The sequence below is a fragment of the Heptranchias perlo genome, chromosome 22, assembly GCF_035084215.1.
Source record: "Heptranchias perlo isolate sHepPer1 chromosome 22, sHepPer1.hap1, whole genome shotgun sequence".
NCBI classification, from domain to species: domain Eukaryota; kingdom Metazoa; phylum Chordata; class Chondrichthyes; order Hexanchiformes; family Hexanchidae; genus Heptranchias; species Heptranchias perlo.
In genome coordinates this window covers 49,376,920-49,392,311 of record NC_090346.1, presented here as the reverse complement: position 1 = coordinate 49,392,311, position 15,392 = coordinate 49,376,920, and the positions used below count along the sequence as shown (strand labels likewise).

Below are 15,392 nucleotides of genomic sequence, written 5' to 3'. Positions count from 1 at the left end.
CCCTGTTCCAATCCCAAAGAACGAATCACCCAGAGAAGACTCAGTGATGCAGAACTGAGAGCCCTGGTTGCATAGGCCAAAATGAAGGGCACTTTATCTCATATCTGCCTAGCAGGCATGCTGAAAAGCCCTTCAGTCATGCATGGTTTGTAAACGCTGAGATCCCTGCGATGGGCATAATTTTTTCAACAAAAGCCTAGCTGGGAAAACCACTTCAGGAGTCGCTCGTAATCTGTGAATCTTTCTATGCAAAACTGCATGTAAAGGACTTGGCCAGAACACAGTTCCTCCTCTACCGTAAAGGGAAAGACTTTGTAATCTTTTGGAAGACCTTAAGGCCTTCTTCATGATGTAGATCGGGTATGGGCTTTCATACCACTCAGCTCAATTAACACCCACAGCAGACAGAAAACGCTGTCCTTTCAGCTGGAAGCAGGAAAATGGGCAGTTAATCTATTATGACTAAACCCAAACAATTATTTTATTGCGATTCCTGTAACTGATTACCTCACGTTTTGACATCAAGCTTTCAGATTGATCAAATCGGGAAAAGGATTATGTTTGGAGCTTACTTCAAAACACAGCTAGGAAAAGTTCCACTCCCAATATTTTCTATGAACCAGTGCAATGACAAAGTTCCACGATCTTACAGATTATCAGGAAACACTTTTTCACACAAAGGGTACTGGAAATATGGAACTTGCTCCCCCACAAGGCTGTGGATTGAAATTTGAAATTTTCTATCCTGTCAATTGAAATTTTCTATACGGAGATTGATAGATTTTTTTGTTAGGTAAGGGTACCAAGGGATATGTAGCAAAGACGGGTAAAATGGAGTTTAGGTACAGTTCAGCCATGATCTAATAGAACGGCAGTACAGGCTCGAGGGACTGAATGGCCTTTGCCTATTCCTAAGTAACTGTCGCTTGCTTTTAGCATTACCACCTACGTTGTAAATTTTTTCTAGCCTCTTCGTTTTTTTTTAAATCCCCGGAAAACTTTTTTTTTTAAAACAAAAAAAAACTGAAATGTAAAATTCTAACCATTTACCATTCAGCTCCTTAGACTGGTTGCAGTTATTGATACCTGAATCATTACGGGAATACTGCTGCCTTAGATCTGACAGTGCACTCTGGACCATTAGAAAACCCAAATGCATGCTAAAAATTTGAGTGATAAAATAACAAAGAAGCTGGCTGGGCTGCGATAAGCTGCATGGCCACAGAACAAAGCAACTCTGGTCACCTGTAGTAAAAGTAAGGGTAACTATGCAAGACAAAGATTCGCGGGAGTTTGAAGGTGAGGGGTGAGCAAAGGGAATGTGAATGCATCCACAAAGCAGTACCAAATATTACACAGCAGACATACGCAGATCATTGTAAAATCTACATTAGGACTAAGGGTGCCACAATCTAAGAATCTAACATTACAACAAAATCAGAGTGTCTGTGATTTACAAATTAAGAACATGTATACAGAATTGAAGATTTTCCCCCCACCCATACAAAAACAATGCCTAAAGTGTCCGGTTATTTAAAGCAGACCTACCTTTCAGTTTTGTTTTTCATGCATTTGTTGTTATCAAGATTCCTGGTACTACAGGGAGAGGCTATACTGCCTTTTCTTCGCAGTACATCTTGGAATGCAGGAGGTATGTATGCACACATAACTCTGCACGCATGCACACAATTCCAAGAGGGTGCCGTGAGACAGAGAACAGCAGGCTGTAGACTCCTCCACAGCTTCCTGCGTCATCACTGCTCCATAGATCAGGCAGCCGGGAGCATGCGACACTGGACAGCCATCAGCTAGGGCTGCCTGCTTTTCCCCGCAGTAGATTGTCTCGCACCTTAGCCAAGATGCTCGAGTCACCTGCGGCCTAGACTTGTTTGCAGAGAATCACAGTCCACTGCTCAGATTTGAACATGTTGCAAGACAAGTGTTGCTGCATAGCGTTAGGCTGTGGTGATCTGCAGTTCATAGTTTCACTAATAGAAGAAAGTTTTAAAATCAAAACTATTTTTTAAAAGCCTTAAGATGGACAACAGTGGTAGAATATGCTTGCCTCACAGGATAATGTTCTGGAAAGTTTATTACTGGGGCATTTTAGACTTTTATGTTGAGGGTAACTTTTTCCTGAAGGGGTTGGTTATATTGTAATATTTACTCCAGAGTTGTAATTCTCTTTCGAACATTTGTGCAGCAGTAAGATGATAACAATATGCAATTTCCAAGTTTTGTGTTAGCAAACAGGAATCTGTAAACAGAACTGAACAAATTCTCTACCTTAACAAATGCTCAAAACAGTGGCAGCTACACTCTCAACTGTGAATTAACTTAGCAGATTCAGAACAGAAACAAGTACCCCTCCTACCTTTTAAGGGCTATTTCAGCTATTGCTACATCCCAAGTAACAATTTTACCAAAACTTAACAGTCAACTGAATTTAAATAATTACTCTCAACATTATGGCACCCTTCGGCCTAAGCAAAAATTGTGTGGTTCCCGTAAAAGGTTTAGTTATCTAGCAAGTTTTTTTTTATTAAATGAAGTCTTATGCAGATTGTGGTTTACAATAGCACATCTTCAGCGGCTGCACAGGAACAAAAACAATTATAATTTGGCAACAAGATTTTATACGCATCTGGAGTTACAAAAGAGATGTGGCAAATTGAACAGTTGACCGTCCCAGTGGCTACAATACATAGCTTGCAAAAAAAGTCACCAGTGCAATTAGCAGTAGATGCTGTTAATAATTTATTTAGGAGTCCTAAATCCAGCGATCCAAAATAGTGAGTGTTCTCAATTCACCAAATGGAAGGACTGTACACCTGTCCAAATTATTTTGCGTCAGTTTTAATATGTGCGTCTGGACTAAATAAATTTGAGTGTAATCCCTGATATTAAGCACTTACTAAACTGTAAGAGGGTTTTTAATTTAAAGTAAATTCCTGGTAGATTTACTGGAACCACACTTTCAAAAGGTTATTCCATACTTTGAACAATACTGCTGTCCATCGTTATAACCGGACACTGTTTTCTGGTAAAACCTTGGCACTGCTGTGAATTCAACTGTGTCCACATGACCATAAAAAAAACAAGAAACAACCAATAGGTGGATGAAGAACGTGAGCTGACGCCCTCTTGTTGGCTCTCTCACTCACACACACCCAACCTCCTGCCTCACTGCAAGGTTCTGAATGGCACCAGCAAGTTCAATCATCCATGTGTACAACATACAAGAAACACGTACAAACACACACACTCTCGCTCAAATACTAGCAACAAAGAGACAGATATATGCTTTTTGGAAGAAAAAAAAGCATTTAAGAGAGATTCAACAGTATACGACTTAAAAGTTATCTCAAATGGGTTTACACATACAAAGAAATCAAACTTTCGGCAGTCAAAACTAAAATCAAGTTAATGTGTCAATTGCTTTCATCTTGATCTACGTATAAAATTAATATAAATGTAAATTCCCCTGCAATCATTATACCCTATAAAATACCAACATGGCAGTGTGCTATGAACTACTGGCAGACTTGCTGCTCACAGGGACACATCCGGCTTAACTGGGTCAGATTTCTAAAGAACTTTGGTCAATTTGATTTAGAAGAATGGAAGTTGACCAGTGGGCCACTCGGCTGGGTAAGTACAGATTTTTTTTCTTAAAAGTATGGTGAGATTTGACGATAGCAATTATGAACATATGCACTGTAATATTATGGCATCTGTGACACATTAACACCATCTTGTAACAGTGCCAGTTATCAGAATTGTAATAGTACTGTGCCAATTAGTGCTTAATTCCCTTCGACTCTGACTCAATATTTTCCATTTTTATTTGGCAAGTAAAATGGCCTCTGGCGAGAGATGAGTTAAAATCTGTAACAGAGAAGATCTGCAGATTTATACTTTGGTAATAAATGTCATGAGTAGTAAATTTAAGCCAGAGACAATGTAAACCCGGCAAATTGTTCAGCAATGTCAGAGCATGGTTGAAGTGAACCATTCACTCACAGGCTGCCCACTGCAGTAGGATACGTTTCTGGAGGCAAAACTGACCATGTACAGTTTTATTTGAAGAACAGATACAAGTTTTAAAAGTGTAACAGCGGAGAACAGTATCTGGGATCTGGTACATCCCGAATTCTTTGCTGGTGCCAGTTAAAACCTTGCCTGTGATTTTTCCGTCCAGCAGCTCATACAGCCACAGCTCTGCACACAAAATACCAAGTTCAACAAAGCAACAAAAAGGAGGTCGGCATTAGTCAATATGTTTACGGTTCGGTTACATCAATCTCAAACAGTTAGATCCTCAAAATCAAGAACAGGTCAGTGGAACCCTCGGAAGACAAACCATGTGCATTACTGGCTAAATCACTTGAGTTACTGCACACATTTTCTGTTTTGCGTGTCCCATTCATTGCCACTATTTCACGCTTTAAAAGGTGATTTGCCAATTTAAAGATTATCTCAAATGGGTTTAAACACAATGAAGCTACTGAAATATTGGTTTATTTAGTCAGCTCTTTGAAGGGCTAACATTAAATGTAGTTATCATTTTATCAATGTTTCAATCGCAAGTGATCTACATATCTGATATGCGTGCAGTACAAGCCTGTTCATTCCATTCCCCCACCATACACCAACAAGCGCTGCCCACCTACTGCAATTGTTTTTCAACATACTCAGGTGGGATAGGAGGCGACACTTCAAGTGTAAAATGGCATCATTATCTTAATCCCTGGATCACGAGATTTAACTGAAGTTTTGAATACAGAGTATTCACCCTTAAAAAGAGTAGCACGTTCAGTCCTCTCTTCCCTTCCATCAATGCTTGAAAGCAAATATAGTCGTAAATATGTATTTTCTGTTAGGAGGTACACAGGTCTTTAAAAATGGGAAGACAAGCTGGTGAAGTAGTTAAAAAAAAAAGCATATGGGATCCTTGGTTTTATAAATAGGAACATAGAGTAGCAAACCAAAGATGTTATGCTAAGCGGGTACAAATCATTGATTAGGCCGCAGTTAGAATATAGTGCCCTACTTTGGGCAGGAGACCAAGACCATGGAGACAGTGCAGTAGAGATTCACTAAGATGATTACAGGGATGAAAGGCATTATTATGAGAGAGTAGAGAAACTGTTCTGATGAAAGGTCATCGACCTGAAACGTTAACACTGTTTCTTGCTCCACAAATGCTGCCTGACCTGCTGAGTGTTTCCAGCATTTTGTGTTTTTATTATTTTAATAGAGAAACTGGGTTTCTTTTCAATAGAATAAAGGGAGCAATCGAAGTGTTCAAAATTATGAAGGGCTTTAATAAGGTAAATTGAAAAAACTATTTTCACTGATTGATGAGTCAGTAACTAGAGGGTATCAATTTAAAATCATCGCTGAAAGAACAAATGGAGGGGTCAGGAGAATTAAAAAAAAAATGTTTTAAAAGAGGGTTATAGGACATCGAATACCCGACCAGAAACAGTTATAGAAGCAGACTACGTAATAGCTTTTAAAAGGGGAGTGAATAAATATTTGAAAAAATAAACATTTAAAAGGATGTAAAGAAAGGACAGGTGTCTGGGACTAAGTTATAGCTCTTTTAGAGAGCTGGCACTGGCACAATGGGCCGAATGGCCTACCTCTGTGCTGTAAATTCTCAGAGTCAATATCCTTGCAGAGTTATATAAGAACATAAGAAATAGGAGCAGGAGTTGGCCATACGGCCCCTCGAGCCTGCTCCACCATTCAATAAGATCAAGGCTGATCTTCAACCTCAACTCTACTTTCCCGCCCAATCCCCATATCCCTTCATTCCCCTAGAGCCCAAATATGTATCTATCTCAGTCTTGAATATACGCAATGACTCAGCATCCACAGCTCGCTGGGGTAGAGAATTCCAAAGATTCACAACCCTCTGAGTGAAGAAATTCCTCATCTCAGTCTTAAATGGCCGGCCCCTTATCCTGAGATTATGCCCCCTAGTTCTAGATACTCCAGCCAGAGGAAACAACCTCTCAGCATCTACTCTGTCAAGCCCCCTTAGAATCTTATATGTTTCAATGAGATCACCTCTCATTCTTCTAAACACCAGGGAATATAGGCCCATTTTACTCAATCTCTCATCAAAGGACAACCCTTTCATCCCAGGAATCAATCCAGTGAACCTTTGTTGCACCACCTCTAAGGCAAGTATACCCTTCCTTAGATAAGGAGACCAGTACCCCAGGTGCAGTCTCACTAAAGCCCTGTACAATTGTAGCAAGACTTCCTTACTCTTGCACTTCAATCCCCTTGCAATAAAGGCCAACATGCCATTTACCTTCCTAATTGCTTGGTGTACCTGCATGCTAACTTTGTGTTTCTTGTACGAGGACACCCAGATCTCTCTGAAGACCAACATTTAATAGTTTCTCACCATTTAAAAACTTTCACCATTTTCCGTCTTTCACTCCTCTGCCAACTCAAATGACATACAGTACAGGGAGAGAGAGGCTGTGTGCATATGCCAGAGCACCTCTGAAGCCACCCAACCCGAAGAAAACACCATCAGGTGAACGTGCAGCAGTAACCAGCCAGCAGTGTGTTTCTCCGGGCCTGGGTAGCTCTGGATCAGCACCTGGCCACCATTAAAGTGAATGAAGCTGCTCCTGGACACGTGACCCATCCCATAACCCATATCACATAAGGAGGCTGAGGAGGAGATGGAGACTCAGGATAGAAGACCTATGCAATGCTGCTACGGGAACAAAATTTCTGAACAGCTAAAGGAAATTTGAGACGCTATTTTCAGGCCGAGATAAATGAAGTACTTTGAATAGGAAGTATTCCCTAAAGATTTTGTTTGAAAACCACTCACAGTGAACAAGGAGCAAAAACGTAAAAAGAGTACCTGATGGTAGCAATTAGAAGTATTGATGCTTTATATTAATAGTCGTAACCGGGGACCCTACACAGCATGCGAAAGAGAAGACTTGACTATTGACAAAATTTTCTAATCAGACACTTTGTAGACGATTTCCCCAACCACTATCAAGTACCCGAAATTCAACACCAGTTAATGCAAACAGGCGAAAGCCATATCTGCTCAAAATTTCATTCCTTAACTTTCACAACCAAAGTAAAAATGTAATCACTAACTATCAGGAGCACGAAGAAACAGGGTTCTTTGACATTTTTGACAGCAACTGAAAAAGCTTCGATTCCAACCCCAACATTCTTTTTATTTCATTCAGCACTTTGTGTGTTTTCTTCCTCTGCTCTGACAGGTTGCTATTTCAGCTGTTAGAAATTTCAGCCCCCAAGCAATAAAACAACCTATTAATATTAAAATCAGCCAAGTCAGTGTTAATGGATGGTGCATGCACGTACAGGAACAAGGTTTGCATAAAAGAGTGCAAGCTTCTAGTGTCACAATCTGGAGTTGAGGAACAGGGAAATCCATTTTCAAAAAGGAGCCATGGTTTCTGGAAATCCAAAGAACATTTCCAGACACTGAAAGCGCACAAGTATGTTTCCCAGCAGGCTGATTTCCAAAAGGAACTGAGTCTGACAATGGGAAATTCATGAAGTTTAGTTAAACTCACAGACAGAATCATAAATTGTCACTGTGCCTTGTGACACATTTAAGACAGAGAAAGTTAAATATATTTCTTCCCCACAACAATAATTGAAATGTCACCTCAAACCCAATAGAGCATAAAACATATTCCACAAATAGTCCAAGCCTGAAAGGATTCTTTTGTGCAAACTAATCTACACAAGCACATTTAGTATAAAGTCCAGAAAGCATATAGTCCAAAACAAAACCACAGATAAATCCCTCACAAATCAAAGCAGTAAACAGCTCATAATCACATCCCTCATTGGGCCCAAATTCATTGGCTTCCATTCCTAGTATCTTTAATGAATCCTACATTTCTAATGTAATTGCACGCAAATGGAAAATACAAGTGAACTAATCAAAGCAACATGTTTTCCTAAAGTTTACCTGCAGTCAGGCAATGAACTTGGTTTGTCACTGGGAGGAGAATAATTTCCTGTGTCTCTGCCTGCCTGCCTCCCTCCCTCCCTCCAGCAACATAACGTTTAACCTCCACTTCCTTACCTGTTCTGATAGCTGAAGTATGTGGCATCGCGAGGGATTGTACACAGCTGCTTGCCGTAACAGCACAACGTCTGAGGGGAGAACTCGTACTGTGAATAAAAGGCAAAGTAACATTTTAATCTGATCTAGTCTGCCAATTGTGCAGAGATTTTAATTCCGTGCAGGAGCAAACATCTTAAAAGCAGGAACTTCAACCTTCTCACCTCTACTGCAAATATGTAGTTACTGACATGAACCATCAGTGCTTCTTACTAACTTTAACTGTACTAATTTTAGTGGAGAATATGGACAGTGAGGACATGGGGAAATCAACAGCACTAATAAAATTAACTGAAAATATGTACAGGCCAGGGGCGGTTACATGTATGCCTTTATGCTTTGGGTGGTTAATGGGCTCACCAAAGTGAGGGATGTTCATGCTGCAGAATTGAACATTTCCCCACTTTAACAATTAGGAACTGAAGATTTTTCAGGAACAGGAAAAGGCTATTAGCTCAACAAGCCCGTCTTTTTGACCATGAGCTGACCCACCCTCATCATGTTCCTCAACGCCATCTGTTTTCCAGAAACGCATCTAGTTATCCTGTTTTAAACTATTCACTTCAACGGTCTTCACTGGCAATCCATTCCACAATCCTATGATCTTTTGTAGAAACTCCTAATTCCCTCATTTTAACTCGTTTCCTGTCGTATTAGAGCCTTTGGTTGCGGGGGACAATTTGCCTGAGACAAATCTCTCCCACAGCTTCAATTTGTAAAGAGAAGAGGCAGCAAATTATAAGAAGCCTCCCCATGGAATTTGAAAAAAGGAAAAGGAGGGGGGAGAAATGATGGGAGAAGAAAACAGGTAAACAAAACATTACTCAAACTTTAAAACAAAAGCAAAATACTGCGGATGCTGGAAATCTGAAATAAAAACATAAAATGCTGGAAATACTCAGCAGGTCAGGCAGCACCTGTGGAGAGAGAAACAGAGTTAACGTTTCAGGTCGATGACCTTTCATCAGAACTGGAAGTAGTTAAAGATTTAACAGTTTTTAAGCAAGTACAGAGCCAGGGAAAGGGAGAGGAAAGAACAAAATGGAAGGTCTGTGATAGGGTGGAGGGCAGGAGTGATTAAATGACAAAAGGGATAGGAACTGGAGTAGGTCATTCAGCCCCTCGAGACTGTTCTGCCATTCAATGAGATCATGGCTCCATATCTCAATACCCTTGGCTGGCAAAAATCTATCAATCTCAGACTTAAAATTATTAATTGAGCTAGCATCTACTGCTTTTTGTGGGAGAGAGTTCCACACTTCTACTACCCTTTGCGTGAAGAAGTGTTTCCTAACTTCTCGCCTGAATGGCCTGGCTCTGATTTTAAGGTTATGTCCCCTTATCCTAGACTCCCCCACCAGCAGAAAAAGTTCCTCTCAATCTACCCTATCAATTCCTTTCAAAATTGTCTCTTTTGTCATTTACTCACTCCTGCCATCACCTTACAATTAAAAAGGTGAATAACACATCACACCAATGACTGAAGGAAAAACCTCAATCAAATCACCTATTAACCTTCTATCTTCCAGGGAATACAAGTCAAGTTTATGTCATCTCTCCTCATAATTTAACCCTTGGAGCCCTGGTAACATTCTGGTGAATCTGCGCTGCACTCCTTCCAAAGCCAATATATCCTTTCTAAGGTGCCGTGCCCAGAACTGTACACAGTACTCCAGATGTGGTTTAACCAGGGCGGTGTATAGCTGTAGCAAAACTTCCTCCTTTATATTCTAGCCCTCTAGTTGTAAAGGCTAACATTCCATTGGTCCTTATGATTATTTTTTGTACCTGACTATTACATGTTAGTGATCTGTGTACTCCTAAATCTCTTTGAACCTCCACTGTTCCTAGCTTTTCGCCAAAACTCGGATCGATCCTTTTTTGGTCCAAAATGGATGACCTTACACTTACCTGCATTGAAATCCTTCTGCTACAGGTTTGCCCACTCACTCAATCTATCAATCTCTCTGTAATTTTATGCTCCCGTCTGCACTACTTAATATGCTACCAATCTTTGTGTCATCGGCAAACTTGGATATCTGGCTCTCTATTGTGTTATTTAAGTCATTAATAAATATAGTGAATAGATGAGGCCCCAGCACAGATCCTTGCAGGACACCACTAGTCACTTCCTTCCAATTCGAGTACATACCAAGAAGATAGATGAGGGCTGTGCAGTAGATGTGGTCTACATGGACTTCAGCAAAGCCTTTGACAAGGTACCGCATGGTAGGTTGTTACATAAGGTTAAATCTCACGGGATCCAAGGTGAGGTAGCCAATTGGATACAAAATTGGATTGACGACAGAAGACAGAGGGTGGTTGTAGAGGGTTGTTTTTCAAACTGGAGGCCTGTGTCCAGCGGTGTGCCTCAGGGATCGGTGCTGGGTCCATTGTTATTTGTTATTTATATTAATGATTTGGATGAGAATTTAGGAGGCATGGTTAGTAAGTTTGCAGATGACACCAAGATTGGTGGCATTGTGGACAGTGAAGAAGGTTATCTAGGATTGCAACAGGATCTTGATAAATTGGGCCAGTGGGCCGATGAATGGCAGATGGAGTTTAATTTGGATAAATGTGAGGTGATGCATTTTGGTAGATCGAATCGGGCCAGGATCTACTCCGTTAATGGTAGGGCGTTGGGGAGAGTTATAGAACAAAGAGATCTCGGAGTACAGGTTCATAGCTCCTTGAAAGTGGAGTCACAGGTGGATAGGGTGGTGAAGAAGGCATTCAGCATGCTTGGTTTCATTGGTCAGAACATTGAATACAGGAGTTGGGATGTCTTGTTGAAGTTGTACAAGACATTAGTAAGGCCACACTTGGAATACTGTGTACAGTTCTGGTCACCCTATTATAGAAAGGATATTATTAGACTAGAAAGAGTGCAGAAAAGATTTACTAGGATGCTACCGGGACTTGATGGTTTGACTTATAGGGAGAGGTTAGATAGACTGGGACTTTTTTCCCTGGAGAGTAGGAGGTTAAGGGGTGATCTTAAAGAAGTCTATAAAATAATGAGGGGCATAGATAAGGTAGACAGTCAAAATCTTTTCCCAAAGGTAGGGGAGTCTATAACGAGGGGGCATAGATTTAAGGTGAGAGGGGAGAGATACAAAAGGGTCCAGAGGGGCAATTTTTTCACTCAAAGGGAGGTGAGTGTCTGGAACGAGCTGCCAGAGGCAGTAGTAGAGGCGGTTACAATTTTGTCTTTTAAAAAGCATTTGGACAGTTACATGGGTAAGATGGGTATAGAGGGATATGGGCCAAGTGCAGGCAATTGGGACTAGCTTAGTGGTATAATCTGGGGGACATGGACATGTTGGGCCGAAGGGCCTGTTTCCATGTTGTAACTTCTATGATTCTATACCCATTATCCCTACTCTCCGTCTTCTACCGTCTAACCAATCTCCTAACCAGGTCAATAATTTGCCTTCAATTCCATGAGGTTTAATTTTAAATCACTGTCTCTTATGTTGCAAGGCAAAGGGATGGGGTAATGGGACAAGTAAAGAAACAAATGATGAGTCTAGAAGAACTGTAAACGGCAATTGCAGAACCATTACCAGCAACTGATGCCCGAAAAAATGGGAGCAGTGGTTATAATCTGAAGTTATTGAAATCAATGTTGAGTCTGGAATGTTGTAAAGTGCCTAATTGAAAGATGAGGTGCTGTTCCCTGATTTCAATTAGGCACTTTACAACATTCCGGACTCATCACTGATTTCAATAATTTCAGATCATAACTACTGCTCCAATTTTTTTGGGCAGCAGTTGCTGGTAATGGTTCTGCTGTTGCCATTTATAGTTCCTCTAGACCCATCTTTTGTTTCTTTACTTGTCTCATTACCATTCTCCTTACCGTGCACCATCATCTCTTTTGTCATTTACTCACTCTTGCCATCACTTTACAATTAAAAAGGTGAATAACACATCACACCAATGACTGAAGGAAATGCAGCAAAAATTATGGGAATTTTATACTAACTATACTCCTTTGGTTACAGTTTAATTATCCATTTTTAATTTAGGCACTTAAAACCACTAAGTAGAATCATAGAATGGTTACAGCACGGAAGGCGGCTATTCGGCCCGTCAAGTCCGTGCCGGCTCTTTGCAAGAGCAATCCAGCTAGTCCCACTCCTCTGCCCTATCCCCATCGCCTTGCAAATTTTTTCCCTTGAAGTACTTATCCAATTCCCTTTTGAAAGCCATGATTGAATCTGCCTCCACCACCCCCTCAGGCAGTGCATTCCAGGTCACAACCATTCGCTGTGTAAAAAAGTTTTTTCTCATGTCGCCAATCACCTTAAATCTATGTCCTCTGGTTTTTGACCCCTCTGCCAATGGCAACAGTTTCTCTCTATCTACTCTGCCAAGACCCTTCATGATTTTGAATACCTCTAGCAAATCTCCTCTCAACAAGTACTTCACATTTTTATAAATGATCTTACCTTCCGTCCACAGCAGTAGCCAAGAGATTGCATGACTGGATCGATCTCCAGCTCGAAGACCTCGGCTAATTTTGTACAGTATTTATATACGCGTGAGGTCTTGCGGTTGTACAACCATGCATTATTGAACATCAACCATACATCTTCCACGTACTGCCATGGCTCTTGGTACTGTCCAGTGTCCAGCTTGCGTTTTATTGTCGACAGATCCATAGAATTCTTCACTATGTCAAAATAATCCTACACAGAAGAGGAGGAGGAAGAAGAAACATCCCTTCAGTAACTGAAATCACAATGTTCTACAGTTTTCAAGTATAATACAATCCCCACTGGAAGTGTCAAGTTAAGGCCTGGAGCACAATATTTACTTTTCAGTTCCTGAGAAACACGACTGCAGAATTGAGAAATTGTTTACTTTTTATTAAAAATCAGGATTGGACAAAATGTTCATAAGAATCTGTAGAATGAGGAATGGCTATTTGATCCCAATTGACACAAATACAAGTTGCCTGCATCCAATGTTCTTGGTAACCTCAGGGTGATCTAATAACCATCCTGCCTTTCACTTAATTTTATACACCCTGAAGCAAAATCGATAAAGCTCCCCGATACGTTTTTAGGTTTCTTTATTCTTTTTTACTCAACATTTTTTGGCTTCTTAGACTACTCTCTGAGGTGAGCCCTACCTCCTTAACTTCCAGAGAGTGTTTTCATATATGTGGGAAAGGAGGAACTAACTAATGATAATCAGGCAATTTTTTTTTGAAAATAAGTTGCACAATACACTGGTATAGTATAGAGTCACATGTTTGAAGTTCTAAAAAAGGTCATCAGGAGAGGTTTATCGTTTTATTCACTCTAGAATTAAGATATCAGGAAGATTAGAAAAGGCCCAAGAAATTTTGTTCATTGGTTTGCTCCTAATACTCTGTAAAATAAGAAAAGTTGCAAGTATCTCCTTCTTAAAGGGGTCTCACCAGGCACCAATGCACTGCAATGAGTTAAATATCACTCCTTTGGCTGACTATAAGTCACTGATCCGGTCAGCCTCATGAGTGGAAATATCTTAACACATCACTACTGTGCAATATCCCTACTGATGTATTACACTCGAAAGAAAACAGGACCTTCAACTAGACATTTTTTATAAGGAGTCCAGGGGAGTTTCTGCGATTTGTAATTAGGATTCAGGGGGGATAAAATCTTTCAAACATCATCGATATACCCGTAACAGTCTGTTTGATTTTGTTATTCAAACAAGGTTATCTTACTAGCTACACAAGAGAAAAGATGTTGAAGATACATCAATTCTGAATCACTGCCTCACTTGCACCAAAAACCTCCTGCCATTTGCAACCCATACACGGAGTAGCGGGTGTGCGGTTAATGAACTTGCAATTTACTGATATCATACTCTTCTGTGGCTATAAGAAAAAGTGGAGGATTTTAAATGTTCTCAGGCAAACCACTAAACCACTAGCTTCCTCTAGTAGAACAATGAGAACGAGCACTAAACCGACTCTCGGCTTGATTTAGTAGTATTTTACAAAAGTCAGCCTCAATTATTAAGACTTAGGGTCAATGAAACATAAACTTCTGCATCCCGTTGGAAAGACCCAAGGACCACTTCCAACTATACAGTGCTACCAGTATATCTTCCAGAGAGTAGCTCAAGTTAGATAACCGTATGTGTATAATGCAAAGGAAATATCACATTTTGTAGAGTGCCGTTCAAAAAAAATTAGACAGCCATTATTTTCCCTCCTTCATATATTTAGTTAGCATATGCAAACCCCATTAGATTGGCAAACAAAACTATGTACAGATGTAGTTACCTATAATGAATTGCCATGTTATGCATTAGTACGATTAAAAAGTAGCATTATCTACACTGCATACAACAGAAATGGCCTCCCAAAGTGACAGATTCTATGCACAATTTGCTATTTTTTATATTCTTGCTGCAATGTGGAGTATTGAAATTTTACATCTCAGTCAGGTCATCTTTGAAGAGCTATGAATTTATCTGGACTTAAGACCGCAAAACAACTCAGTATTTTTGGCTTACTCAAAACATCAAACTTCTGAACTGGATCTAGTGTCGTAAGGACATTCGCTAAATGTTTTCAGCCACTGGAGAGCAGAGCAGAAGTCAGTAGAGATTGCCATCAGCGCATCCTACCCAAATTCTCTAGTCTGAACCCACTAAGAATTTTTTTTATTTGTTCATGGGATGTGGGCGTCGCTGGTGAGGGCAGCATTTATTGCCCATCCATAATTGCCCTTGAGAAGGTGGTGGTGAGCCGCCTTCTTGAACCGCTGCAGTCCGTGTGGTGAAGGTTCTTCCACAGTGCTGTTAGGAAGGGAGTTCCAGGATTTTGACCCAGCGACGATGAAGGAACGGCGATATATTTCCAAGTCGGGATGGTGTGTGACTTGGAGGGGAACGTGCAGGTGGTGTTGTTCCCATTGACCTGCTGCTCTTGTCCTTCTAGGTGGTAGAGGTCGCGGGTTTGGGAGGTGCTGTCGAAGAAGCCTTGGCGAGTTGCTGCAGTGCATCCTGTGGATGGTACACACTGCAGCCATAGTGCGCCTGTGGTGAAGGGAGTGAATGTTTAGGGTGGTGGATGGGGTGCCAATCACGCGGGCTGCTTTGTCCTGGATGGTGTCGAGCTTCTTGAGTGTTGTTGGAGCTGCACTCATCCAGGCAAGTGGAGAGTATTCCATCACACTCCTGACTTATGCCTTGTAGATGGTGGAAAGGCTTTGGGGAGTCAGGAGGT

At 40.7% G+C, this 15,392-nt stretch overlaps 1 protein-coding gene across 3 annotated transcripts in view; it reads right to left on the bottom strand.

Moving 5' to 3' along the window:
• The window catches only part of LOC137340799 (CREB-binding protein-like), a 111,444-nt gene that overhangs the window by 33,838 nt on the left and 62,214 nt on the right, over positions 1 to 15,392 (bottom strand). For all 3 annotated transcript variants that reach the window (XM_068003587.1, XM_068003588.1, XM_068003589.1), the window contains exons 18-19: positions 12,610 to 12,849; positions 8,114 to 8,202 (exon numbers count right to left, since the gene is read on the bottom strand). In XM_068003587.1, coding sequence (XP_067859688.1) covers positions 8,114 to 8,202; positions 12,610 to 12,849 — 329 coding nt within the window. The remainder of the gene's footprint in view (positions 1 to 8,113; positions 8,203 to 12,609; positions 12,850 to 15,392) is intronic.